The sequence below is a fragment of the Dermacentor variabilis genome, chromosome 2, assembly GCF_050947875.1.
Source record: "Dermacentor variabilis isolate Ectoservices chromosome 2, ASM5094787v1, whole genome shotgun sequence".
Classification (NCBI taxonomy): domain Eukaryota; kingdom Metazoa; phylum Arthropoda; class Arachnida; order Ixodida; family Ixodidae; genus Dermacentor; species Dermacentor variabilis.
The window spans coordinates 89,241,148-89,253,307 of NC_134569.1; the positions used below are offsets into that span (position 1 = coordinate 89,241,148).

The 12,160-nt window shown below is 42.7% G+C and overlaps 1 protein-coding gene across 1 annotated transcript in view; it reads right to left on the minus strand.

The window, feature by feature from the left end:
* Positions 1 to 12,160, minus strand: part of unc80 (unc80, NALCN channel complex subunit) — a 178,872-nt gene that overhangs the window by 126,160 nt on the left and 40,552 nt on the right. The window contains exons 14-15 of the mRNA XM_075681230.1: positions 8,898 to 9,136; positions 1,160 to 1,350 (exon numbers count right to left, since the gene is read on the minus strand). Coding sequence (XP_075537345.1) covers positions 1,160 to 1,350; positions 8,898 to 9,136 — 430 coding nt within the window. The remainder of the gene's footprint in view (positions 1 to 1,159; positions 1,351 to 8,897; positions 9,137 to 12,160) is intronic.

The following is a 12,160-nucleotide window of genomic DNA, read 5'->3' on the forward strand; positions in this document are numbered from 1 at the left end:
AGCCTTTAGGGTATATTGAATAAGATACTGAATTAAAAACAATGATGTTTCAAAATAACGAACAATTTTCAATAATTCCACGTGATCCGTTACACCAAGATTTGACTGCATTTGGCTCACATGTTCATGACAGCATCTTTTACAGATTGGCAATGTTTTGTTACTATGTTCAAAAAGTGTTTCATGGCCCCTTTAATAGAAAATATTTTACTACAAAAATTTTTATGGCTGCCACATGCATTGTACTTGTATGAAAACATTATCTGGGGTGCCGGCATGTACACTGTGCATGCCAAGTGCAAAAACCCACTCAAGAAAAGGAAATAGCCATGAAAAATATTTTTCATGGGCCCTAAATTACCCTGAAAATTGAAGATTATTTGCATGGTGGCTGATGTGTACTACTCTAATATGAACATACACTAGCTGCAATAATTTTTTGTAATGGTGCCATAATAGCAAAGTTACAGACCTTTAGTGAACAAGTACACGGTTGCCGTTGTTTCTCACTCTCCTTCGCTACCCTCTCCACTCACACTCTCTACCGCTTCCCACGTACACTCACCAACTCCATGCACTGCAGTGAAAGCTATGGGTTGCATCAGTACACCAGGGGAAAGCTCCTCCATTGTGTGCCCTTAATCGCCCTCCACGTGAAGTTGACTAGATGGAAGCTTCTTAAAAGGCTTAGTGACACACAATGGGCAAGCCCCCTCCATTTTCGAAACACACAGTTGGCTCTCGTCATACTGGCGCTGTCTTCCCTCATCAACCGACCAATGAACACCGTTTACGTCTGGTGATGTCACCTGGAGTATATTGTTGACATCACCACACATCGAGAGGCACCAGAAAGGTAGAAAAAGGAGCATGGCATTGTTTTTTTAATTTGTGGCACTCCAATGGCTCATAGCACTGCCGAATTCCCCAAGGATGATGGTCACGGCATTCTCTGCATGATGTGCACATTTGTTTTAAATGTGTATACAAAGGTTAGAGGTTGTTTAGGGGCCTCTTAAATCTTTATTTCTTGGGTCAATTGAGTTTTGGTAAGTACACTAGGTAGAGGTTAGTGTTACGGCAACAAACATAAATGTCACACATCTACGTGCCTACATGCGCACTTTCAGAACATGCAATGGCCAATTTGGTGCCTCACCATGTTTTCTTGGTTCTTGAGCTCGCGACTGCACTTGGCCAGACGTGTGACCAGAGCTTTGAATGTGCAGGTCACAATCACACCTTCAATGCCTTTACCAGAGATCCCACCTGGACCAGCTCCAAAGTTGTTAGCATACCCACTGTGCACACTGCCGTCCTGGCTGCTTGTTGTACTGGTTCTCTTCTGAGCTGCAATTTCAATAAATATAACTAATGTCCTACTAGTACTAGTAGTACTACTGCTAACAGCTTGCAAATGTTTACAAAGCATCATGCTAGTCACTGGACCACTCTAGTCATAATTTATACTTCTTGAATTTCTGGTTTTACATCAAGGCATTGCTACAGACATTCTTTTTTTCTGTGAATGCGCATAATAATGAGAAATTAGTGATGACTCAGCTTACTCAGTGCTTGAATAATGTGCTAAAGAATTAAGATTTTCTATGAATTTTGTGCTCCAGTCTTTATATGGGTCTATGAACATTACCTTTCAAAGAAACAAAGTTAAAGTTTCAATCACTATTACGGGAGACCAACAATTAAACAGTGATTCACTGTGTTCTTGAATATTGTTCAGTCTCTGTTCTGCGTCAGTAAAGAAGATTTAGCCGCATAGAAAATCACAAATGAAGACAGCATGTCTCTTTACCAAGATCAGTCACCCACTGATTTGGGTGAATGAACATGCTTGCGCATTCTAGATTGTTGATGCAGAGTGAGAACCCTGCTTTATGTCTAGGGCTACAAAGCACACACTTTGCTGCTCTTAAGACACACAGAAGGTGGCACAAATAGGGAATGATTTACATGTATATTGTATTGACAAGCAAGCATTGCTCTGGATTTTCTTACAGAAGATAGTGGCCAAACAGCATTTCTTCTAATTTTTAATTACATGAAATATGATTATCAGTGAAAGTCCTTAAGTACTGCTGGCTCTTTCCGAAATGTACCAGCAGAAGCTGACTTTGTACTTGCAAAGTAGTGGTGCCGCCATTCTTCTACTATATTTATGCCACCATCTTGCTTACAAAAGCTCTGTTTCTAGAAATAGCCGCACATATATTTTAGAATATTTACCTATCAATTTGGCTGGACTAAGTCTTTGTCTTTAACACCCCTTCAAGGCTTTAAAAAGAGGAACAAGCAATTTATGTTCCACATAGAACAAAGCATTGAATTCTCTCATACCAGCACACTTAAAAGGACTCTAAAATAGTTCCAGACTTACAAAACACCTGAAAATGATGCTACTACACATCACTTCTAATAAGTGTACCTTAAAATTTCTAGACTCAAACATATTATGAACAGACATTATATAGCTCACATTAATTTGAAATATTATTACATCATCCAAGAGTTCCCTGCTTTCTCATGAGTTCAGGGCAGGCACGGGGAAAACATGACACCTAACACACCCAAATCAGCTTACTGCATATATTTTAACGTCACCATCATGCAAAATGTGTTCTTTCTAACTGTTATGGAGTCATCAATTAAAATATTTTCTCCTCTCTTTTCAGATTGCTTGGTTGTGACATGACTGTAAATAAACTGCAACCGCAAGCTTTCTGGTGTCAGGAATAGACTCAAAACAGACGTAACTGTCTGTTTATACTCAAATAGATATAACTGCCAGCAGAAAAGAGAAGAAGGTAATTGTCTAGTCAATTCTGCAAGCAAACATAATATTTGGCCAAAAGTTTCCCACCTGCACACCACAAACAATACAACAAAATTGTTGTCAACGTTTAAGTAATGCTTCAGTGACTCTTTGAGACACATTTTGATACCGTTCCAGTTACGCTAAAATGGTCCAGGATCTAGTTCTGCTGCACTAGAATGGTTAAGCAGAACTTAGTGTTCTGTACCAAGGAGCTAGATGTACGTATGCCAGGACAGCCGAGTTCTCAAATATGTAGCCACCAGGGCATGCACCGCAGTAGTGGACTGGGTATTCGTACACTCTGCATTGCCTTCTTCCCTTTGTTGAGCTCCTGATTTTCCGCAGACATGTGCTCCCTTCTGCACATGTGCCTCCGTATTATGCCTATGACAGAGGAAGGCTGGCTTTTCAGCACATCATAGTTTCATTATGGCTGAGCTCGCTGCATGGTGAAAAGTTATCAAAAAATTATCTTGCGTTGTATATGGTGCATAGCTCAGAAAACAGTGCAGTCCCCTTATAATGACAGTTTACATAACAATAAATCGGTTATAATGATAAGTCGACTCAAGATTATCAGCCTATGCATTAGTGTTATGAGAAAAAAAAGGCTATAGAAATTCTGAGAATTGTCTATTAAAGTGTAAGCATTGTTTGGCTTGGCTGTGACTTCATTTTTGCTTAGTTTTGCTTACTTGCCTTTCCTAACTAATGCACATCTACTCATGGCCTTTCCAGTGGCAAAGAATGCTTAAGCTTTAGTAGACAATTGTCAGATCCTCTCACCACATCTGACTCCTTCAATGCAATTGTACCTATTGAGTCGGAATGCTGGGCACGAGCGCGCCTCAACAAAGCAGAGCAGTCGAAAGGGAACGCCAGCTACATCAGTAGCGCGCGAGGTGTTGCATGAGGGGAGAGTGCATTGCCCTGATGCCATGTAAACCTCGCTGTCACTCTAACAAGCCTGTGTTATGCGCGAATTCTTTGTTCACACAAGCTCTCGCCTGCATTTTGACTGCATCTCAGTAAGGCCCAATGAAAATGTGCTAAGCGTCTCAATGTGCTCGCATGCCTGCGTGGTGTTGTTCATAACTTGAAGGACACTCAGCAGCGTCCAAATGGATACTGGGCCAACCCAAAATTTCAAGTAAGCTCGCACCTAAATTTAATTTGGCCCACTGCCAAATTTAAGTGGGCCTGCCCCCAAATTTCAAGCTGGCCTACCCTCAAATATAACTTCGCCTAAACCCAAATTTCAAGTTGGCCCATCCCAAATTTCAGTTGGCCCATGTTCAAATGTCCTGTTGGCCTACTCCCAAATTTCAGTTCGCCCACATTCAAGTTTCACTATGGCTCACCCCCAAGTTTAAAGTTGGCGCACTCCCTAATTTAAGTTGGCCCACCCCCAAATTTCATTTAGCCCACCCCTACTATAAGCTTCCCCATGCATCTTCTAAGGAGCCCTATGTATCTCTATGGGTATTCTCTTTTTATTTAATTTTTTGCTTTAAATTGTTTTTTATTGCTTAAAAGCTACCAATCGTCTACATTTACACTAACATAACAATTAAATGCCTTAACTTTGCAAATTATGCACTTTGGTGCAGATGCAAGGTATCACACCTTTCGCGTCACAGTGCTGAGGAGCTCGCCAAAGAAGCTTATGCTTTAAAAACATATAATGATTGGTGATGACTGCATGTTAGATACAGCAATCAAAATCTTGCCTTTTGGACAGCGTTATGCATGCAGACTGAGCTTGACATAGGCGATGCTAAGTTCCCTTTAAACAACCAATGCTGAGATGGGGCAGAAAGCTTGCCTATGCAAGTTCATATATGCCATCATTACTGCGCAGCCAATCTCGCCCACCCAGCAATCGCAAAAGCCACACAAAGCTTCACCGGTGGGCACAGTGTGCCATAGCGGCTTCACGCCGCTATAGACCTTTTCGTCGAGCAAGGAGGAAACGGTGCACGCCAAGCCTTTAGTCATTTCTACCTTGTGTGAGCCCATGTGGTGCTGCTTGAATGTGTTGCCGTCAAATGCTGTGGAACAAGTCGAAGATGGTTAAGCTCATTTTTTTGTGAATTTAACATGTTGTCCATTCATACAAGGTTGTCAAAGAACCACTTTGTAGCCTTTGGGCGCAGTGATAACTACAGTATGCAGAAATTTCTCGCGGCTGCATTAACATATCTGACACGAATCATCAGCCGCAGTGTCTGTCATTTGGCAGCGTAAATTGAAAGGTCATCTCCCTATCCAATCATTTAGCATAAGAACTAAAACATAGTTCTGTGATTGTTTCCTTGCTGACGTTTTGTAGCGAAATTGTCTTCAAGTGTAATTGAACAGTACCGCATGCTCCCCTCATTTAATGCCTCTCTGAAGGCCTGTAAGGTATTTCTAAATAAAATAAAAAGTAAGAGTACTCACGTACACCCAACCTAATGCAACCTCTAAACATCTAAGTGCCAATCATTATAAAATACTTTTGTCAGCCCCCGCCATCATTCTCACGCATTTCAAGTCTAGTAAACATGAAATCACTATGCTATACTTATACCTATACATATTAGCTTCCTGTATGAGGTCGATGGCATTGCTAAACAGAGCGATCAGTGCGGTTAGTAAACCAGCATGATACATGTAAGCTTTGTGCTTCAGTATTGCCTTTTTTCCCTGTAAAGCACTAATATCCAAAGGGGATGGCAAAAAAAGAATCCAATAGCTTGCAAGAGCACTATTTCTGTAAAATGGCTGAATGCATTGTACAGGATGGGACAAACACGACCGAAAAAAAAATTGGTTTTCATCCTCTTCCTTTACAAAAAAGAAAACAGAAGCACATGGGCTTGCATTGCAACAAGACCAAGCATGGTCATGCCACATGATCGAACCATATGCTATATAGAACAAACAGATCTATAACCCAGTACCTACAGCTCCTTCAGACACGCGCAGTCCACAGCCAGTCACTCTACTACTTAATAAGTGTGACTGTATGGTAAGCTGTTATTACTAATCATACCTACCATATTTATTCGAATCTAGGCCGATAGATTTTTCAAATAATCATAAACCAAACTCTAGAGTCGGCTTAGATTCGAGGATTTTAAAGAATGCGCTAGTTTGTAATTAAAAATGATAAATATGGTGCATAGCTAACACAATCTAGAAAAGTCAGTATCGCAGCCGCTATTAGCCACGCCAGTAGCCAACTGAAGTACATGAGCCACACAAGCGACGTCGCTATTTTGACCTGTGTTGTATCGTCGTACGGCATGGCTCATAGCGTGGCGTTCCTGTAATGGTGCCAAAGAGGCGATGCCATTTTAGTGCCAATTTCAAACGAAAAGTTGTGCTAGCTGCAGAGGCATCGTCAAACGTTCTAGCCAGGTGGGACTTCGGTATCAATGACAAAAACGTTAGTCATTGGAGGGGTAACGAGGGATGCTTTCTGCATGTGCCACATCAAGGAGATGACAGCGATAAGGAAAATAAGCATGCAATAACAGAGAGGAGCTGTTCACCAAGATCGTGTCGGGTTTCGATGCATGCGAGCCGTGCTGCATTGTCTGCACATGCATGGGTGCGCCGACGGGAGCTTGCGCATGTCTGCAAGCGTGCATGTGGTCTGGCTAGTGGCGATGATAATGTAGAGTGAGCTCGACCTGTTCATATTAAATAAATGCTGTTTCCATTTTGTGAACGCTGTCCTCACTTTTTTGTCCGGCCTACATTTGAGGTAAGCTTTTTATTTTTTCTGGCTTCGGACATTCTGGGATTGGCTTAGAATAGGGGCCGGCTTAGATTAGAGTAAATACAGTATGTTATTTGTGAGGGGAAACCTCGTCCAACAAATGAGGTAATCACACAATGTATCTACAGATAACAATTTGAATGCTTGTGAAAGTAAACAGCACAACTTAACTTCCAGAAGAACGGTACCCATGCCTATTGGGCTTATCGTGTGTTTCTTAAATGCTCATTGCTGTTACACCCCAGCTTAGAATTACAGTGAGAATGCTGCAGTAACGTCACATTCATGAAACGGATTTTCAAAAATGCACAACTGATCTCTGAGGCTGATTGTAAGCTCAAACGCGAACACACACATCATGTTGGGTGTTCTGTCCACCTGAACGCCGGCAGGAACTCCAGTTATGCCAACTTAAATCACTTCAGTATGTCTCACAGAACCATTTCCCACATAGAAGATGGCACATCATATTAAGTAGACTGCACGAGCGCTAAATAACCACCAGAAACTACCGCCAAGCGTATACCTGGCATACGACACAGAGAATTCACCCAAGCCAGCATGATGACTGCCCAAAGATGGCGCCACTGCCTGCACAAGATGGTGGCGCCTATGAAAAAAGTCTATAAAGGCTGTCATCACCCATGATCATGCTTCCTATGCATCCGGAGGAAAAAGCTAAGCGCCACAATGGTGCTCGTCCTTTCTACAATCTTTCTCTCTCCCTCTAGTGAGCACGGAAATGTGCCGAAGTAGTCTCGAAGCCTCAGTGCCCAAAACAGCAGGCAGCCCAGTTTGTAGAAGATGGGGCCAACAAAGTGCAAAGCTGTGTCATTTGAGACGAAGCCACAAATATTTCAAGACTCAAAGAAATATTATCTCACGCAGTCAACAATGTTGATGATTCTGAAAACTGGGAGCGCCTTAATCATGAAGGCTGGAACAAGTGGCTATGCCAGTCAACGAAAAAATGGCTAGGGACCCTTTTCCACCAACTGCTTCAGAAATGTGGACCTTGTGCACCAGGGCAAAATTTCCCATGATAGTGACACCAACTCAGTGGAAGCTGCTGACATTACCGAGCCCTGAGAGGATGTCACCACTGATGATGAAACAGGTAGTGTTTCGATGGAGAAGTTTTCGAGTGCAGACAGTGCTCCTCATTATGTGAAGAGACCTTCGACGAGGCAATCATTGTTGCGACAAGTGGTGGCATTGTGCGTTGAAGGCAACAACAGTGATGACGAGATTGGCAATGGCCAATCTCTGACACCAACCCCAATGTTAACGCAAAGTGCACTGTTGTTGATCAACTCACTCACTGTTTTCGTGCCCGCAAAAGAATTGCTGCCAGTGTTCATGCAGCACCTGGACAAGATGCATGACGTAGTTGTAAAGATGAAACTGCCACGAAGAAAGTGGAGATTTCTGACTATTTCAGCATGCCTCACGCCTGACACACTATACAGAGGTATAAATAAAACATCTTATTTTTCACAGCCTACTTTCCACAACATCTATTCTTTAGCGCAAGTGGCGAATTTGGGTTCAGAGCTACAAAGGTATGTTCGGCAGCTTTTTTTTTTTAAGGCAATCCAGATATATTGATGATAATGTAGCGCCCACTGACACCGCAATGCGGGGACACTAAGGTCAGCGCTCTCAGCCGGTGCCTTGGTGCTGGCTGTGAAAGGTGAGAAAAATAATGATGGGCAGTGCCTGCTCAATGCACAAGCACGGCATGAGCAGTTCTGTTCTAGGAGCCTGCTACACTGGTCCTCTTGTTCCAACGCTCCACTGCGACTCCTCGGTTTATGACAATAGGTTATAATGATTGAACTTTTTGTTCTTTTTAATATTGTTATAAGTGGACTGCATTAATGTGAACTGGCTCTCTCCAGCTGGAATTTCACAGCATTTATATTGTGCTATATTCATGCAAATCCACAGTGTGACTGACATAAACAGACCTCGCTTGAAAGCTCTTGCTTTGCTCCATCGAATGCAAGAGAGTGCTGCCCAGTCACTAAAGTGGAAATAGCGCTTCAATAATGCACCTTGTCAATTTCTGTGATGAGGAGTTGGCTGAGGAACATGCCTCCAAACAGTGCCTTTTAGCACAGGAATCACCTTTGAATGTTAGTGAAGTACAGTGAATGCTTCGTCCTAGTAGCAGCAGTGCCTTCCACTTTTTGGAGTTGAGATGGAAAATCCAGTGGCGGAATGTTTAAGAAATATGAATGTGTATGCACTTGTGCAGTATATTATGCATGCAGTACCTGGCTGCGCACTCACTTATAGGTGATAGCAGCGATCCAGTCTCAGCACAGAAGCCCATGAACGCATGATAGACATCCAACACTTCTGCCAATGAACGTTCCCGCACGAGTTCCCGAAGGAACCTTCGAAACTGGGCCTCGTCTGCACGGTGCAATCGAAGCAGGCAGGCATAGGCCTGGCGGCGTACAGTTTCTGCAGCTGATGACCGATGACCTTCTCCGCAGCCATGAGGACAGCCAAGGTGCTTAATCACTCTGTAACAGGCACAAAAGAGGCAACATTACACATAATTTCTCATGCAGCCTTGCTGACATGAATTTCTGTATCAAACAGGCATGAGAGATCCCACTTTTCAACTGCCTAAGGCTCGGTATTTCAAAAATTCTATACAGGCTTATTCACTTGGAACTTTATTTTATTTTCTGTCTCTAGCAAGCACTTTGTCACCTATAAGGCACTGCACTGCGAAAAATATCTGTTATTGGCAGAGTACACCTGGTCATTCCTTTAACTTCCAGGAATGATAGCCGTGACTGCCAACTGCCGTGACTGCTAGGCTACAAGCAAAACGTTAATGCCTTTCTTATTCAGCCCTCGACAACGTATAAAACAAGAAATCAGACATGCTAGATATATTTTAAAACCCCACAATTAAGATTACAGTCTGTTAAAAAATGTAAAAAAGAAAAAAGAAACATTTAAACAAGAAAGTAAGAACTTTGGGGGGGAGGGGGTCTAAATTTAATACCCAATGAAGCATTGCCTAAAGAATGATGTGGCATGGCAAGAATGAAGCAAAACTGCTTGAAATCAAAGTACAATGGTTATATGCGGACATGTTTTAACAGAGTACAATCCTAAACATTGCCAATTTCAGATGACCGCAGGTCCAAAAAGCATTAATTGAAGCCACCACCACCACCATTTTGATTATCTTGCAGCCTCAAACCAGCACTCTCATGCACCGATCTGCTGCTTCAACATTCGCTATTAAGCTTCCTGCTGTTAGATGCCATGTTTTTCATTTGAAGAATTCGCCGCTGTCGGCAATGGCAACAATTCTGCCTTTGTCATCCTCGCCAGTGACATTGAAGTGCAGAAAGCACGGGAAAGGGTCTAAAGCATCGCATAATACCGACTTCCAAAAGTCAGCCTCGCTGCAATACAGATGTTACATGGCCAAGCACATGAAACGTATTGCAGTGAAGCATACCAAGGGTGAAAAGGGGCCACTGTCACGGCACATAAAATGCATTCCATAATTATTCACACGCACATCCACCGTCTACTGTCATAGCACAAGCACCTAGAAGCCTAATAAGTGCATTGAGAGACCTTTATATCTGTTTAAGAAGTGGCTGTGGTGATTTGAACCTTTCAGGGGATGTATTCTTGGACGAACACTTTCGACGATGCTATATTTTTCGTGCGATATATTGCTAAACCAGCCCATTAGCGCATGCCTGATGGCTGAGGAAACAGTACCACCAAAAGTGACTGTTACAGAATATGTCCTCAGGGCAGTTAAAGCCATGCATTAGTTTTTTAAGACTGCCTGAATTTTTTTACACTTTCGCGGTCCCTAGGGAGTCCAAAAATTTGAATGTTAACTGCATTCATATCCTCTTTCCAAAAAGAGCTTGCGGCGGAAAATGCAATGAAATATTTGGGCCACTCGGGGTGCGCCATTAGGTATGTGCCCCAATAGACAACTTGGTCCACTGGGTATGTGGAACTGGGTATGCGCTCATATAGACAAGCAGCACAAGATGCAAGAAGTGAAGTCCCAGCAACAGAAATTAAAGAAGTCAGCTACAGAGAAGGGAAAAAGTCAGAAACAGGAACAGTGAAGTCTGAAGAAAGAAGTGAACAAAATGAGACCAAAGCATGCAATAAAGGGGCCTTGAACCACTTTTTATTGAAGTGGAGAAATGCGTTTGTAGTTAAAATAGACAGTTTCAGAAATACTTTGCCGCAAAAGTGCTTCGATGCATTCAGCAAAAGTGGAGCTATTGGCAATCAAACATTTCCGTTGCAGCCTTGCACTGCAAAGGTTACGGCAGAGCAGGGCATGTCCACAATGCTTCGCCTACTGAACGTCACCATGGCACGCAGTTCAAATTTGATTTTGGTTGTTCACATAGACGCCACTACTTCTGATTTTGGCGCAGTTGTCCTCATCAAGACGCAATGCGCTCAATTATCAGACTCGTCGCGGCACTATGCATCAGCCGTTGTATAAATGCTACTTAGCACACCACAGCTACATGCAACTGTAGTGTGTATGCACAGCATTCACTTGGTGCACAACAGGACTTAAGAGCATGCTCATGTTCATATGCTCCAATTTGGCCCTACTACGTGGTGTGGACGGGTTTTGTCCTACACCAGCTTGACTGACGGATAGTAGTCACATCCAACTTGCGCATCTTGAAGCGCTATCAATAGCTCAATACGAAGTGAAGTCTGCCAAGGTGTCTAACCAGGAGAGGCCAGGAGTAAGTGTGTGCTGGTAAGCGTGTGTGTGGTCAGACCTTATGTTTCGTGTCGTTCGAGACTAGTTGAGTGCTCAAATCTAATTGAAATTAGCGAGACCCAATGGGTATGACACCGATAAGCAGGGTGTCCAAAGTTTAATTCCTATGCGGGAGGCAGCAGCCAAGCGTGAGCAGATGACAATCAGCTTCTTCTAGAAGTACATAATTACTAGTACCGAAATTCAGCCACGTATGGGAATCTGCTATATTACGAAATAAAGCAACCAGTAAAGAGTGAGAAGCAGGCTTCTGTTGAAAAGAGAGCGTTTGAGAAAAAGGTTACTTATGCTCCACTTGCGAGCTCCATGCACCGCACATGACTGCAAAATTTCGCTGAGATGTTCACAGCAACGTATGCTACCTGTGGACTGTGTTTGTTTCTTTTTCCAAGTGCAAGTGCTTTATTTTTCTTCACATAATCATGGTTTTACAAATATTTGGACCGATAGCCAGGGAAGGCTAGTTTGCGGTCCAGTGACAAATTATAAGAGACAGGTCAGGCGCAGATTTTAACAGCACAGTATTCCGGAACACGTCATGAGTTACACAGACAAGAAACATTCTGAAAATACTACATAATGAATTCAAGTAAGTTAGAGATTCTGGTTATCAAGAAAAAAGAATTTGCTACACTGCTTGAAATTACGTGCTGCTTTAACTTCTAGGGGTAAAATATTCCAGATTCTTGTGCCACTGCACCAAGCCCAAGGGGTGTTTCAGGACTCCTTTAAGTGTGGAGAA